This window comes from Ambystoma mexicanum, chromosome 1p (genome assembly GCF_040938575.1).
Source record: "Ambystoma mexicanum isolate Mex_15411 chromosome 1p, UKY_AmexF1_1, whole genome shotgun sequence".
NCBI lineage: Eukaryota > Metazoa > Chordata > Amphibia > Caudata > Ambystomatidae > Ambystoma > Ambystoma mexicanum.
Window position 1 is genome coordinate 413,181,729 of NC_090921.1, and position 16,803 is coordinate 413,198,531.

The following is a 16,803-nucleotide window of genomic DNA, read 5'->3' on the forward strand; positions in this document are numbered from 1 at the left end:
TTCAGATGCCGGAATGCAGTGCGAAGACCTCCGGAGCATGCGAAGAGTAGGTAAGCCTTTGTCTTTCAGATGCCGGAATGCAGCGCGAGGCGTTGGTGACAGCCGATGGACCAGGTAAGAGATGCGCTGCCACTTTAGACCGTAGTGCTAACCTGTTCTTTCTTTGTCTTTACAGGTGCTGCTGAAGACTGGATTCCAGGATGTTAAGCCTTTGTTCCCTTAGGCCCAGGATCAGAAGCAGAGGACACGATGAGCGTTCTGCTGCAGAGAATGCAGAATAACGCAAAGCAAGATTCATCCATCGGGTGTGGTTTAAATAGCCTCCTGTAGTGCTTAGGTGTCTCCTTCCACAGCCTCGCCTAGGTGAGAAAAGAGTTCCTGCTTTCCAGAAGAGTTCCAGTGTTCTGAACCTAGGGAGTGGCTCCTGCCCCACCCAACAGGAAAAGTAGTCCCAAACAGAAGAGGATCAGGGGCTCAACTGGCAGGTAAGTAAGCAGCATGGTCTGCTGCAGGTAAGTCGACCCAAGCATTATGAGCCCGGCGCTTCCAGCGCTGGGACTGGGCATCTTTATGAGCCTGGTGCCACTGGCGCCAGGACAGGGTCCAAAAGGTCCCAATTGGGACTGGCTGGCACTCGGAACCGGGGTTATGGGTCTACTTCCAAGGGAGTCGGCCAAGTCCTGATCTTTTGGAAGCAGAGATCATGACAGCACCCCCCCTCAAGGCCCCTCCCAAACCGGGCTTCTCTGGGGGTTTGGGCTTGTTAGGAAATGTTCGATGAAATCTTTTGATTAGACGAGGGGCGTGGACATATTCTGCAGGTTCCCAGGATCTTTCTTGGGGACCGTAGCCTTTCCAGTCAATCAGGTAAAATAGTTTAGATTTGGAGATCTTGGAATTCAGGATGCTTTTGACTTCAAACTCGAGTTCTCCATCAACTAGAATAGGTTTTGGAGATTTAGTTAGTCGGGTTTGAGGTTGCACGGGTTTTAATAGAGAGACGTGGAAGACCGGATGTATCTTCATGTGAGGGGGCAAGTCCAACTTGACCGCTACTGGATTTACTATGGTAGTGATGGAATAGGGACCAAGGTATCTTGGGTTGAATGTGCGTGGTCCTTTTAGTGGTAGATATTTGGTGGATAACCAGACTTGATCTCCTACTTGATATTGGGGGGCTTCCTTCCGATGTTGGTCTGCTGCTTTCTTGTATTGTTCTTTAGCCCTTTGAAGGTGAGAAACGGCTTCCTTAAAGGCTTGGGTAATTGTAGAATGCAGGTGGTCTACTGCTGGTGTTCCAAGATCTTGGAGTGGATCCAACTCCGAGGTTCGAGGGTGACTACCGTATAAAAGAAAAAACGGGGTCTTCCCAGTTCCCGAGTGGACAGAGTTATTGTAGGCATATTCGGCTATCCAAAGGATATCTTTCCAAGTTTTTTCAGTTTGTTGTAGCATGCAGCGCAAATACTGTTCCAGAGTTTGATTGGTCCTCTCGGTTTGTCCGTCGGTTTGAGGGTGGTGGCTGGTCGAAAGTCTCACATCAATTTGAGCCGACCGACAGCAACTTCGCCAAAAATGAGAAATAAATTGACTACCTCGATCCGAAATGAGAACTGAAGGAAAACCGTGCAGTCGGACGATGTTTTCGAGAAATTCTCGGGCCAGAGTTGCTGCTGTTGGTAAGCCTTTGGGTGGAATGAAATGCGCCATCTTGGAGAATAGGTCCACGATTACTAGGATCGTATTGTATCCGGAGCATGGAGGTAGATCGGTGATGAAGTCCATAGAAAGCGTATGCCAAGGGCGAGGTGGGATGTCAATAGGGCGTAAGAGGCCGGCTGGTTTTTCCTTTTGACTCTTGTTTTGGGCTCATACTCCACAGGACATTATAAAGTCTCTGATATCTTTTTTCCAAGACGGCCACCAGAAGTAGCGCTTGATCATTTCCGAGGTCTTGGTCATACCGGGATGTCCTTCCATTAAAGAATCGTGATAACAAGAGATTACCTTTTTCTGTAAATCTGTGCTGGGCAGGTATAACCGTTCTTGGAAATATAATAGGTTGTCCTTCACCGTAAAGTCCTTTCCCTGCAGATGCCAATTCTGTATGTCTGCTGGAGTTACCAGTAGCCTGGCTTTATCCTTAACTTCCTCTATGGATTGTGTGGCGATTACACCTAGAATTCTTTGTTCGGGAATGATAGGTACAGGTTTAGGATTGATCAAATGTTCTTCCACTCCCATCCGAGAAAGGGCATCAGCTTTACCGTTTTTTGTACCAGGTCGATAGGTAATTATGAAGTCAAACTCGGCAAAGAATAGTGCCCAACGGAGTTGCCTAGAGGATTGAGCTTTTGCGGTTTTCAAATATTGCAGGTTTCGGTGATCTGTAATCACAGTAACGGTGTGTCGGGCCCCCAGAAGATAATGCCGCCAAGCCTTAAAGGCGGACTTGATAGCTAGGAGTTCCTTATCAGTAATAGTGTAATTGATTTCAGGAGGCGAGAATTTGCGGGACCAAAATGCCACGGGATGCAACTGATTGGTTACTGGGTCCTTTTGTGATAGAACTGCCCCCATGGCAAGGCTCGAAGCATCAGTTTCAATGATGTAGGGGAGTTCTGGGCGAGGATGTTTTAAGATCGGTGCAGAGATAAATCTAGTCTTCAAATTCTGGAAAGCTTGTTCCACCTCGGTAGACCATTCAAAACGTTTGTTTTTCTTTAACAAGGCGGTGATGGGCTGGACTATTGGAGAGAATTCGGGGATAAACCTGCGGTAAAAGTTAGCGAAGCCTAACATGCTTTGAACACCTTTTACGGAGGATGGCGATGGCCATTTGAGAATTGCATCGACCTTCTTTGAATCCATACGCACTCCGCTCGGTGATAATATGAATCCCAAGAATTCAACTTCAGTCACGTTGAAAACACATTTTTCCAATTTAGCGAAAAGTTTGTGTTGACGCAATCTCTCGAGGACCATTTTCACATGTTTCCGATGTTCAGTTTCCGATGAAGAATAAACGAGGATGTCGTCAATGTAAACAACAACACACACATCTATGAGCTCTCTGAGGACATCGTTCATAAAATATTGAAAGGCGGCCGGGGCATTGCAAAGTCCGAAGGGCATGACCTGATATTCAAATAGCCCATACTTGGTGCGGAAGGCCGTCTTCCATTCATCGCCCTCTTTTACTCGTACCAAGTGGTAGGCTCCTCTAAAATCCAGCTTTGTATATATGCATGCTTTTCTGACTTGGTCCAGGAGTTCAGGGATCAAAGGTAACGGATATCTATTCTTAACGGTGATCTGGTTCAGGGCGCGATAATCTATACAAGTTCTAAGGTCCCCTTCTTTTTTTGGAACGAAGAACAAAGCTGAGGAAGCAGGGGACTTGGAAGGACGAATAAACCCATTCGCTATGTATTGATCCAGGTATTGTCGGAGGTGAAGATTCTCCGGCTCGGTGAGGGCATAAATTCTACTACAAGGAGGAGTAGATCCAGGTATCAGGTCTATCTGGCAGTCATAAGACCTATGAGGAGGTAGAGAGTTAGCCTGATCCTTCCGGAAAACATCTTGGAATTCTAGGTATTCAGGAGGTAACTGGGGAGCCTCCGAGGAAATTGCTGCCAGTGCAACACCAGGTCGAGGGTGACAAGTAGAGACACATTCTGGAAACTGAACCGTTCTTGCTCGCCAATCGATCTGAGGATTGTGCTTCTCTAACCAAGGAATTCCTAGAATAATCTGGAACTGAGGGGCCTTGATCACATCGAACACGATCTTCTCATGGTGTCCATCTTGACTTACTAGCGTCACTTCTTGGGTGGTATGCGTTACTGGTCCGGAGGCTATCTCCGTACCATCCACCGTAGTAATGACGTCCTTTACAGCCTTTGGACAAAGAGTCAGATTCATCCTCAAAACCATTTCATGATCCACATAATTGCCGATGGCACCGCTGTCGACGTAAGCTTCAATCGCATGTAATCGATCCGGATGTTCAGGGCTAATGAGGACCATAGGTATCACGAAATGCGAGGTCACGGAACTGGTTTTAACGCTCGGCAAGAGGACCTCTATTCTTGTCGGGCGAGGTCGTTTCCCTGCTCAGAGTTTGTGACCCTGGTAACTGCAGCTCCTACTGCCTTCTTGGCTGGTTTCGCCAGACAGTCTCGAAGAAAGTGCCCCGAGTTTCCGCAATAGAGGCATAATTGCAGCTGTTTTCTCCTTTCCCGCTCCTTTTGTGTTAGTGGTCCTTTCAGGCCCCCTATTTGCATGGGTTCCCCGAAGTCTACTCCTTTGGTAGGAGTTGGTGGTTTGGAAAATACTCGAGCATCAAACTTGGAACGATCGGCCTTCCTGTTCTGCAGTCTGTGGTCAATTTGAACGACTAAGTCAATATAGTCCGAACAGTCTTGCGGGGGATTCACTACTTGGGCTAACACATCTTTGAGCTCTCCACGTAGACCTCTATAAAACAGCGTAATCCTTTTGTCCTCAGGCCATCGAGTTTCCACTATCAGTCTGTTGAAAGACGCAATATAAGCCAAAAGGTCTTGATTACCCTGTCGCAATGAAAGGAGCTCATTGTCTAAGGCCTGCCCCTGTGAATGTCTTGCAAACAGTTTTTCCATACTGAGCTGAAAAGCTTGAAAATCATGGAGAACCGGATCATCTTGATTAACTAGAGGGATCGACCAGTCTGCCGCAGTGCCACTAAGGTACGAAAGCACGAAAGCTACCTTAGCTTGATCAGTTGGAAAGGCTGCTGGCCGGCATAAGAAGTGCAACCGGCACTGATTAATAAATACTGCAAACCTCTTTGGGTCACCAGAAAATCGTTCGGGCGGAGCCAGAGGTACATTCCCAGGTAGGTTGATCTGCACTGGGTTCGTAGAGGATGTTGAAGGAAGATTAGCCCCTGATGCGGGTAACGGAGTTTGTCCGGCTTGTGACTGTAGCAATTGTCTAGCGAGATCGTCTGTTCGCTCCTTGGAAATAATCAGTTCCCTTCTAAGAGCATTCGTTTCCTGACGGGCTGCATGCACTTCTGCTCTTAGTTCCCTAAGTAACTGGGCTAGCTGGTCGGTATCCGAGGTTTCCATAGCGCCTGGGTGGGAGTTTTGCGGTTGGCTTTGCGTTCTGTAACGCTCACCTGATTCCCGCAGAGGCGCCGGTCTTGACTGGGTGAATGCCGTATCTTCAAAGGTGATGTGTAACACACGGTTGGCTCTTTGGGCTGGACCTCTGTGCACTGTATGTCTGACTCGAAGAGTAAGATGTCTGCAGATAGAAAATATGGGATTAATGAACTGGGGTTATTGGGTGCCTCTCTCCTCTTCCCTTTCTCTTCTCCTGTAGAACTCCAAAGGTTAACGCCCTCACCTTAGGTAAGTGAACGCCGAGCTCTCCATCTGCCTCGGGGCAGGGTGCCGTAACCATTTCCTTCACTGGATAAGGGTGCAGGCCTCTTGACCTCAGAGGACTGCTGTCCGTCGTTAACTGCACGAACGGTAAGTTCTGGGCACTTCAAATGTCTTAAAAGTCTTTTGTAATGATATCTCTTGTTTTGCAGGGTTCCGGCGATGGCGGATGGCGGGCTGATGAGAGTTGAGGATCGAAGCCGCGTGAGGAATAGAAGCGCCTGGAAGCACGTAAGTAAGCGCTTGTAGCCTGCTTCAAGATGCGCACTAACTGTCCCTTTTATCTTGCAGGTACAAGTTCGGAGCTTTAGAGAAGCTGAAGGGTGCTGGAATACCCACTGGATTCGGCGTGGGAAGGAGTAATGGCACGTGAGTAATAAAGTTGCCCAATGTCTTTAAACGCACCTTCTTTTGTCTTTCAGATGCGGGATGCAGCGCCGAAGGCCTCCGGAGCGTGCAAAGAGCTGGTAAGCTTTTGTCTTTCAGATGCCGGAATGCAGTGCGAAGACCTCCGGAGCATGCGAAGAGTAGGTAAGCCTTTGTCTTTCAGATGCCGGAATGCAGCGCGAGGCGTTGGTGACAGCCGATGGACCAGGTAAGAGATGCGCTGCCACTGAAGACCGTAGTGCTAACCTGTTCTTTCTTTGTCTTTACAGGTGCTGCTGAAGACTGGATTCCAGGATGTTAAGCCTTTGTTCCCTTAGGCCCAGGATCAGAAGCAGAGGACACGATGAGCGTTCTGCTGCAGAGAATGCAGAATAACGCAAAGCAAGATTCATCCATCGGGTGTGGTTTAAATAGCCTCCTGTAGTGCTTAGGTGTCTCCTTCCACAGCCTTGCTTAGGTGAGAAAAGAGTTCCTGCTTTCCAGAAGAGTTCCAGTGTTCTGAACCTAGGGAGTGGCTCCTGCCCCACCCAACAGGAAAAGTAGTCCCAAACAGAAGAGGATCAGGGGCTCAACTGGCAGGTAAGTAAGCAGCATGGTCTGCTGCAGGTAAGTCCACCCAAGCATTATGAGCCCGGCGCTTCCAGCGCTGGGACTGGGCATCTTTATGAGCCTGGTGCCACTGGCGCCAGGACAGGGTCCAAAAGGTCCCAATTGGGACTGGCTGGCACTCGGAACCGGGGTTATGGGTCTGCTTCCAAGGGAGTCGGGCAAGTCCTGATCTTTTGGAAGCAGAGATCATGACATCTATATTCATTTGAGGATTTAGCACTAGCTGGGGACAAGTTACTTACTTCCCTCCGATCAGTTGGCTGCTTTTCCACCTGGATGTCAAACCCATAAGATAGAAGCTCATCCTTTGCAGCAAGTAGAGTTTTTTCTACTGCGTACGATTTTATGTGCAGAAATATTCTGTCGGCAGCATCCTCTGAAATATATTCCGCAATGACAATATCCTCCGAGGTAATTGTCCGAAGTGATGGTATTGTGTGCAATAAATGCATCAAATTCTTCGGTTCAAATTGATGTCCTTGTCATCAGGAAAGAGATTTTCGACTCTGATCTTCCAGGTCTTTGTTTTTTTCCTCATCAGGGGACTCTGACCTCATACTATTCTTGAGATCACTTTGATTCTTCATTTGGGCTGAAGTCATTTTTGGATTAAACTTGTGGCTTTTTGAAGATCTAACTTGCTCCAACTTTTCAGCAGGGCCTGCTGTCACATTTTTAACACTAGGAATTGAAGCATCCGTCAATGCTTTCATTCCTCCACGCACGGGCGCTTTTACTACTCCACGCTCAGGGACTTTTGAACTAGCTAAATCAACAGATTCCTGATTCTTAGGTCCACCACATATGGTTGCACTAGCCTCTAGAGCCATCTGGGTCAGATGCTGCGACCCTCTTCTGCCACTAGAGCTCATAGAATTGTCTGATTCGATGGAGTATGTTGAAAGATCACATAAATCGATTGATTCGTCTTGCCCCCGACTGATGTCTGAATCATAATCAATTCTGGCTCTTTTCCTTGAATTTTGTATTTTAGTTGCAGTTTTCTGATCAGCTGCTTTTGACATTTTAGTTGACACATCAGTTTGCTCTTGGTGTATTTTCAGTATATTCTTCGTTTTGTTACGGTCAAATAGCCCCAGTTTTTGAGAAGTAGGTAAGTTTCGTACAAATTGTTTGGTATTAGCTGATTTGCGCTTTGCGTCTTTTCTTTCAGCCTTAGATGTTGATTGTAATAATTTGGGTTTATTTGAGACAAGACTCTTTTCCTGCAAGTTCTTTGCGGACCCGGTAAAGATTCCAAAAGATGGTTGCTTTAACTCACTAGTCGCTCTCTCTTTAGTTGACTGCTTACTCAGTTGGTTAGCATCTGTTGCCAAAACATCCCTTGATGCACTAATGTTAGTGCTTGGACAGTCATTTAAGAATGCAACACGACTCACCACAATGGCGGGAGCATTTATAGCCGTAGTTTCAGTTTGCTTCTTGCCAAAAACAGCAGGACCTGCAGCTATATCATAGTTTGGCACATTTGGTATTTCACTCAAAACGTTTATTGACAACGTTTGTGATCCAATACGTTTGACAGAGATTGATGACTGGGAAGTAAGTTTGGTGGGATGTGTTCCAAACTGCCCACTTTCCTTATTGTCATTTCATACATTCAAGAATAGCATTCATGAGGGTTGCGTTGTCGGTGTGCGCACTTGATGCTAGGTCACCTAGCCGGTAATGCCAATTTGATGATATTTCTGCTTCTCTTTCGGCTCGAGACTGTAGAGTATTGTTAGTTTGTTCAAGTTTCTCCAATTTTAGCAAGATGGTAGAAAGTTGTGTACCTTGTTCTTTTATAGAGTCATTTAAAGACTCATACAGTTTTGTAAAAGGGATTAATGCTAGCGAGGTTGCTGCAAGTACATTATTATGAATTTGAATGCCTGCAGCCAATGATAGATTTGCTTTATTGTTTCGCTCCATGTCGTGCTCATGTGTTTGAAGAGGATCAATGATTGGCTGTGTTATGTTAGAGTTCATGCTTGTGTCAATGTGCGGCTGAGAGACACTTGTTATTGCCAGGCCTGTGGACGGAGCTTCTAGTAAGGGAACATCATTGCTCAATGCAGCTCGGTTTTTTAATGTCAATCCCTTCATAAGAGGTGTACTAGTCTGGGTCTTTGTTTGCAAATGTAAGATTGAATGCGGCAACTTTCGCAGCTCCTCCTCATCAATTGTAGTTTTCGATTGTGAATGCGATTTTTTCACAGATTTAGAGCTGAAGCTGTTAATTAGCTTATCCTTTATTTGTTGATAGTCAGCTGCCAGGAGTTCAGCTAGAAGTGCTTCGCGGGCTACTAGATCATGTCCTGATAGTTTGTTCAAATTTGCTGGAACTGTTGAACAATTTACAGCTAATCGTTTATCTGCAGGAGTGGCACTCACGAGTTGCGAAGCAGTGCTAGTAGGCTGGCCCGTTGAACTGTTAGAATGCTGAAGGGCTCCAGTCAGCATAGCACTTTTGTGCATCAAAATGTGTTTTGTTTTGCAAGTCTCCTTTGGTTTCCATTCTTTCATTAGATGACTTTATTGAGAGCTCTTCCCCTTCAGTTTTGGTCTCATTCCCTCTTAAACAATGCTGCACATTTTTTTCTCGATGCAGCATTAAAGGCTTCATGCTTGTCCTTTCATTGAGCAAAACGTGTGATTTAGGAGCGTAGAGCAACTCATTTTGTAGGTCAGTGTTTCCGCATAGACTCTCATGCGGATGTTGTAATGACAAACATTCATCTCCTGTAAGAAGTGGAGGATTGAACACAAACGTGTTCAGTCGCGCTGAGTCAGTAGAGACATGAATTTGGAGAAGCTCGTGGTCTGTTACATCAAAAGGCGATAGAAACGAAGCCGTGTTTATTTCTATAGCCTTATCACCCATGGCATCTTTTGTCTCAGAAACGCGAGTGAAATTGACATCTTGATCGGCAAGATTATTTTCTACAATGTTTCCAACTGAAGTCTCTGCTGCTAATATTTTCACATTTGCCGCTCGTGCATTGGCTTTATTGGCTTTATAGCATTCATCTGAAACAACAACCGTTGATGGAGCACTTTCTGTTGTTACCAGACGGCCATTGTTTAGGTCTTCTACTACCAACTCAACTTGTGCAAGGGTGATATATTTTGAGCACATTCACGTGCCACTGCCAGTGTTGCATTACCACCAACAATCATTTTAGCTAAGAATTTTAGTGAGGGGACGCATTCAGTTGAGGTCAATTTCAGGGCTTCCAAAAGCATTTGTTCATTTCTTTCAGCTCTGCTTACCTTGCTGCTCATTACCGCAGCACTTTCCTTGCTGCTTTCAATCACTCTGTCATTCGTCACGCGCCTTTCAAGCAGCGTGCATTGACGGGTGGAAGGGCCACTCATACTCCAGACAGACGCCTGGACGCTCTGGGGCAGACTGGGACTCTCCTTGGGACTCTGCGCGGCGCTCCGCGCCCGCCTACTCCTTTTAAGGTGGAGTCTAGGAGTTCCAGTCAAATGTTTAAAGGGCCAACACAGTGTAAAGCACACTGAAAATAAACGCAGGTCGTTGCTGCAGCTGCGCTCTTGCAAAAGGACTGGGGCAGACTGGGACTCTCCTCGGGACTATCTCAGTATACTCACCATCTCGTGCCCTCCGATCCCCCTCTGCACTTAACCGCACCATACCATATTCTCCCTGTGCCTTCTCTCGCTTATGCTCCTTCTCACTACTCACCTGCTTCACGCGACCAGCTGCCCATGACAAAGCCAGCCCAAATATGAATCTCTTCAAAGCTTGGCTTAAATTTCACTTACCTGCTAAAGAGGGAGTCTCTACTGCCCTCTCCTACATCCTCCCTACCTGCCCCATCACTGTTGCCGGTGACACTTAATAATGTCATTGTGTATACTTAATTAGTACTCCTGTCACCTTTGTAAGTCACTTGTTTTCTTATACACATTTTATGTTTGGTGTGTTTTGTCCCTGGTATGTGTCCTAATATCTTGCACCCTCATAAACTGGCTTGCTACTTGTTCTCCTCTTTAAACTATTGTGGAGGTACCCTTTGTAAGAATCTTCCACCATCTGTACATGTGTTATTATAAGTAATTTCTGATCGAAATGAACATCCCTGTTTTTCAAAGAACTCCACACCCTCAAAGCCTAATGCAGTACACACCCGTCGCTCATTGTCACAGCCAAAACCACATATTACTCATTAGCCATCTCAACTGAATCAAAACCTGGATGACAAGCACATACCTGAAGGTCAAGCAAATAAAGGCAGAATTCATCCTACTCTGTCACCCACCAAAACAGTACACCATTAAAAGATGTCTAAGACATGCCCCTTGTTGGCTTCACACCTCACCAAATCACTTGGGTTCATTACAAGCAGCACTCTCCACTTTCAACAACATATCAACAAAAAGGCTCCAATTGCCTGCTACTAGCTAACACTTCCCTGCATCCCAAGGATGTCAGAGCCACAGTCCATGCCTCGTTAACCTCCCACAGCAATGGGGAAATGGCCCCATTGCCGGCATTCTGGGGAAGCATCAGACTCTATTTATGACCACCAAACATGGCTTTTATGGGAAATGAGGGATGCAATCACAATCAGTTCTCCCATCCTAATGGAACTTTACTGGCTTCCCATCACAGCCAAAATACTTTTGAAGATTGCCTGCATTGCCTATAAGGCAACCACCAATCGCACATCCACTTACCAGCAGCTAAACTCTGCAGCTCAGGTGGGCAACACTCCTACATGAGCCAGGCCATTGCTCGGCTTGAGACAAAACTGGGGCACAAAGAAAAAAGAGGAAACCGGCTGTGTCTACCTATGCCCCTACCAGCTAGAACCCCATCTTGGGGTGAAATTTGGATCATGCCACACTCTTGCAGTTCAGGAAGGGATACACAATTGTACTCTTCAACCGATACCTGGTGGACACAAGGCTTCTTGAGTTCCTGCATATCCTCCCAACCCCATGTCTGAAAGAGCTCATGCTAAATATTTTAACACCCCCTCTTTTCCCCTCAGTGACATGTACAGCGCTCAGCTGTGCCATAACTAGGGTTTCTCTATATACAACCGCAGGTACAAATAAAAAGAGCATGCAGCATGGTTTAAATGTGTAGGATTGATTGTCTCAGATAACATCTCTTTGGGACACTGACTTTGAAACATTGACTGACAAAACAGAGAGGAAGCTGATGTTTCTGAAATAAATATCTTTGTTTATTTAATGAGGGATTTTATGTGGAACCTGTGATAAGGTCACAAAGCAGAAATGACTGTTCTATGTTTATTTGTTTTTTTTATTGTGATTTTGTAACATTCCCCACTCAAGAAGGCTTCAGAATTCATTCAGGGAAAGGAGAGGGACAATCATCGCAAAAATTCGAATTGCTGGGGAACTAGGAGCATAAAGGTGAGAAACAACACTTTATATCAGTGAACCTTAGATTGGGCATCTGAAATCATATTTCATTAGGACACCTGGTGGGTGAAACATGGTGGTAAAAGCACGATACATCCCAGGGGTCGAAATTCAGATTTCATGAGCAGCAGCTAACACTAGCTCCTGGGTAATGGCATCACCTAGTAGACAGGAGCTACCCTTAGAGTACCAGGAGCTATTAGCGTGCCGCAATCTAACGGTTATGTGAGATGCAAAATGTAACTGATTGCCCATTCTATACAATCCATGATGCTTTATATCCTTCTTTACACACATTCCCAAATACAAAAAAGTAAATGTCACATAGCTATGTTTGTCTGGAACCTGTGGGCCTCTGGAGCCAAAAGTAGCTCCTGGTAGCTGTTAGTGCCAAGTTAGCCAAGCTCCTCTGGGAAAGCAGCAGGAGCTAAATAGCTCCCAGCAATTTCGAACCCTGCACAGTCAATGTGAGACGCTCTCCCATCAAACAAAGACAAAAGGTTCCTATAGGAGGGATCAAACAAAGACAAAAGGTTCCTATAGGAGGCACGGTGTGGGCAGGCAAACCATCGAGGCAGTGGGAAAGGTATCTCAGTCAGTAGACTGGCCAGGCAGGGTCATATATGTTCATGACGTGGTGGAAGCCCTGGTTGAACAGATGGGCCTGTGATATATGGTGGTACACTCTGGAGACTATTTGTAAAGGAAATAGCAAAGGGGAAGAGAAACGTGACACTGTTTTGGTGGCAAACTATGTGATTCTGGTTGTTAGTTGAAATCAAATTCTTAATTACTGATATGTTTCAGATCAGTAACATTCCTTTTATTGAAATGAATAGTGCTTATAACATCTCACAATGCCTGATATCTCTAACTGGCTAATTTGGATTGGTACAATAGAATGCAATTGGGATATAGCAGAACTCTGGACCGCAGGCGCTTTTCCTATGGCATGGAAAAATACATACACAAGTTAGAGACTACCCTCATTACGAGTTCGGCGGTAGCACTGGCAGAAGGACCACTGGTTTCTTGTTCTTATAATTTGGCTGTGTGGTAAAAGTGGCAGTAATGGAATCGCCACTTTTTTCCTGCACTGCCAAACTCGTAATGAAGTCCTATGTTATTTCGGGTCTATGTTTCATCAAAATGAATTACTTTGTGGCAATTCACTGCTATGAAATTACTTTATTGCATTTTTTTCATCATTTTTTACAACGTGGGAGTCTCCATTCATGTCCCTTCCAACCCTCCATATAACCCACCCCACACGACCTCACCCTGCTACCCACCACCCGTCAATCCCCTAACCCCAAGCACACAACATATTTATGTAAAAAACGACCACTAGGAAAAATGCACGAGCAAACAAGGAAAATGACCTTGTTAAAAAAGGCATATGGTAAATAAGAATAGGAAATCATCATTTTTTAACACATTTTATATTTGATAACATTTCTATGTTTTAGAACATGTCAAAAAATACACGCAGTTATATTTCCTTTTATCATTTAAAATGTTTATTTGTATACATTACTTTCAATGTAATATGAGTTGTTTTGACTTGTGTTATTGTGTCATTTGTACAGCGTTGATCAGAGCAACATACATTTACTGATGGGCTGAAATCTATAGTTTTTACTGGCAGGGTAAATCTTAGAAAAGCCAACCTGCAAATCTGCCTGGATGCAATATGCTCACCCTTTGCCACCTTGTAAGACTATCATAGCTGCCACCTTACCTTTTTGCTTGGGTTTATACACAGGCTTATCAGTCTGGATGAACACAGAGCAGCCCTTGCTGTCAATTGTAACTGAGGTGTAGTTGTGGAAGATGTACCCATCATCGGTCAGGTGCCGGTTACCCCAGGCTTTCAAATGCGCTTGACCTCGTAGACCGGCAGGAACCTATGGAAAAGCAGACAAAACAATGGTTATCCCTGAATAGAGGAAAAGCTAGCACAAGATAAAATACACATTTGTCAGGACATGCTCTCCTTATGAACCCCAGCTCACTTGGTAGCATAGTTGAATAGAGAAAACACTATTTATCATGTATACAAAATAACAAGGAAGCAGTATCCTTTTCGTGTTTCAACGAATATGATATTATAGGTTATTGATAACGCGCTTAATACCCAGAGGTTTCTAAGCCCGGACCAGAGAATGGAACCTGCGTTGCTCCATGTCGTCTTGCTTCCAAGACATGTGCCTTGCTAGTGAGCGCTATCCCCCCGAGATCGTAATATGACACAATATAACCGCAATATGAAACAAGGAGCGTTTCCTACAAACCTGGTGCAAGCCTCCACACTACTATTCTTTTTTTTAAAGCATTTTTTAAAACTTTTTTTATTGAGTGCTCAACAAGGCAGAACAGGCAATCAAGCGGTCACAATATACAAGGTAACATGGACTCAGAAGTTATGTCATTCTCAGTTATTTTATGATACATAGTGGCTACATGCCGCTTATTACAAGGTAACAGATGCATAACTAACGTGCAAAATGTAGAGATCAGGAGGGATCAAAGTCTCTCGATCCATCAGTGGTGATTGTTTGAAGGTATGCACGAGGTATGCACGCAAGGGTGTGCCAGATGTTTGGGGGCTTGCTGAAGGGAGATCCAGCGTTCCACTGTTTTTGATGCTCAGGTGACATTGTGGAGCCACTGTATGATGGTAGGACTAGGTGGCCTAAGCCACAGCAGCAATATGCAGCACAAAGCAAGGATCATGCAAAGACTAGCCAGTTTGCGACGGGATCCCTGTATTGTCGGAATCTCATGAAACAGGCAGTTCATAGGATTCGGATCTATTATGCAGTCTAACATATCAGACACAGCTGCACAAACCCCCACCCAATACCCTGTGATTCTGGGGCAGTCCCAAATCATGTGGTGTATCCTGCATCGTCCATGTGGCATCTGGGGTAGCGGGAAGAGTGATCATGAGACACAGTGTGTAGTCTAGTTGGGGTGTAGTGGAATCTATGAAGCGCCTTAAATTGGATCAGGCGAAACCTAGCATTCAGGGAGACTTCCCGGGTTCGCGAGCACATAGCCTCCTTGCCCTCGGCAGAGATGTCAGTACCCAACTCCCTTCCCCATGTCTCACGGAGCTTAAGGAGCAGTTTGTGAATCCGGTTCTGAAGCAGCTTGTATAGTCTGGATACTAACCCAGTAGGTACTACACTTTCCGCTATTAGTGCTAAAAGTGGCGAGGGGAATTCCCTCCAGGTCTTCTTGGCTGTGCGGCGGAGCCCAGCATACAGTAGCCACTGGGAAGACTGCACACCTGGACGGTTAGGTAGATCGTCCCACGTAACGACTGTGCCCATTTCAAACATGTGCTTAGAGTGGAGTAGCCTTCAGCTGCCCACGTATCCACAACAGCACTGCTTATTTTGGGAAACCCCAGGCAAAGGTTCCACAGTGGAAGATCCCTCTGATATGGTTGGGAACATGGATCCGTTGCCTTATTTTTTCCCATGCCAACGCTGTAATGGTTGCAGGGATGGGCACCCCATGATCCCTCCACAGCAGGGAAGCACCAAGGAGCGGCGATTGCGAGATCTGGTAGCATGGCGCTCTATTTTTACGTACGGAAGTGGAGGTCCAGCAGCGAACCAGGACGTTGCGTATTGGGCCTGGGCTGCCATCCAGTATTTCTCAAAGTCTGGGCCCGCCAGGCCACCCTGGTTATATGGTCTCGTGAGTGTGGCCCATTTAAGCCTCAGCGATCCGGAATGTCATAGGAAACCGTTAATCTCTGACTTTAGCTTATCGAATAACGCGGTACCAAGCCAAATTGGAATATTCAGAAAAAGGTACAGTAATTGTGAGAGTATTAGCATTTTAAGGAGGGGCACCTTACCCGCAAGGGTTATGGGCAGTTTAGCTCAAGTGCACAGTTTCGATTTAAGCTGCTGTAAGATCTGAAATTTTGGGTGTACAGTGAGTCTTGCTGCCTCAATATTATGACCCCCAGAAACTTGGTCTCCTTGGGGGACCAAGAGAATCCCATGACATCAGTTGCAGTTGCAGTGGTATCTGTCAAGGGGAACAGTTCGGACTTGGCACAGTTGACCCGCAGCCCAGACACAAGTCCGAAGTGGAGGACATTGCACATGATGGGAGCGAGGTTCCACTCTGGGTCATTATATAGAGTAAAACGTCATCCGCACATAGTGAGATGATCTCGGGGGTGCCAGTGATCTGTATACCCTTGTGCGCATGCTTCTGCCGCATCAGGTTGGCCATTGACTCCATGACTACTCTAAAGATGAGTGGGGAGAACGGGCAGCCTTACCTGGTCCTCCTGCAGATATCAAATGGCGAGCAGAGTCGTCCATTGGTACAAACGCTGGCCGTCGGTTTTGTGTAAAGTAGGTGTATCCAAGAGATGAAACGGGGGCCAAAGTTACATTTTTCGAGCACTGCCCAGAGAAACTGCCAGGCTACCGAATCAAAAGCCTTCTGTATGTCCAGTATAGCAGCAAATGCTTCAACATCAGGGTCTATTTGGGCCAGGATGCTGAACAGTCCCCTAAGGTTGAGAGCCGTAGAGCGGCCGAGAACAAATAAGGTCTGGTCTGCATGTATTGGGCCTGGGCTGCCATCCAGTATTTCTCAAAGTCTGGGCCCGCCAGGCCACCCTGGTTATATGGTCTCGTGAGTGTGGCCCATTTAAGCCTCAGCGATCCGGAATGTCATAGGAAACCGTTAATCTCTGACTTTAGCTTATCGAATAACGCGGTACCAGGCCAAATTGGAATATTCAGAAAAAGGTACAGTAATTGTGAGAGTATTAGCATTTTAAGGAGGGGCACCTTACCCGCAAGGGTTATGGGCAGTTTAGCTCAAGTGCACAGTTTCGATTTAAGCTGCTGTAAGATCTGAAATTTTGGGTGTACAGTGAGTCTTGCTGCCTCAATATTATGACCCC

General features: G+C 45.9%; 1 protein-coding gene across 2 annotated transcripts in view; it reads right to left on the reverse strand.

The window, feature by feature from the left end:
- The window catches only part of CPAMD8 (C3 and PZP like alpha-2-macroglobulin domain containing 8), a 1,947,746-nt gene that overhangs the window by 1,652,599 nt on the left and 278,344 nt on the right, over positions 1-16,803 (reverse strand). For both annotated transcript variants that reach the window (XM_069649211.1, XM_069649210.1), the window contains exon 4: positions 13,600-13,765. In XM_069649211.1, coding sequence (XP_069505312.1) covers positions 13,600-13,765 — 166 coding nt within the window. The remainder of the gene's footprint in view (positions 1-13,599; positions 13,766-16,803) is intronic.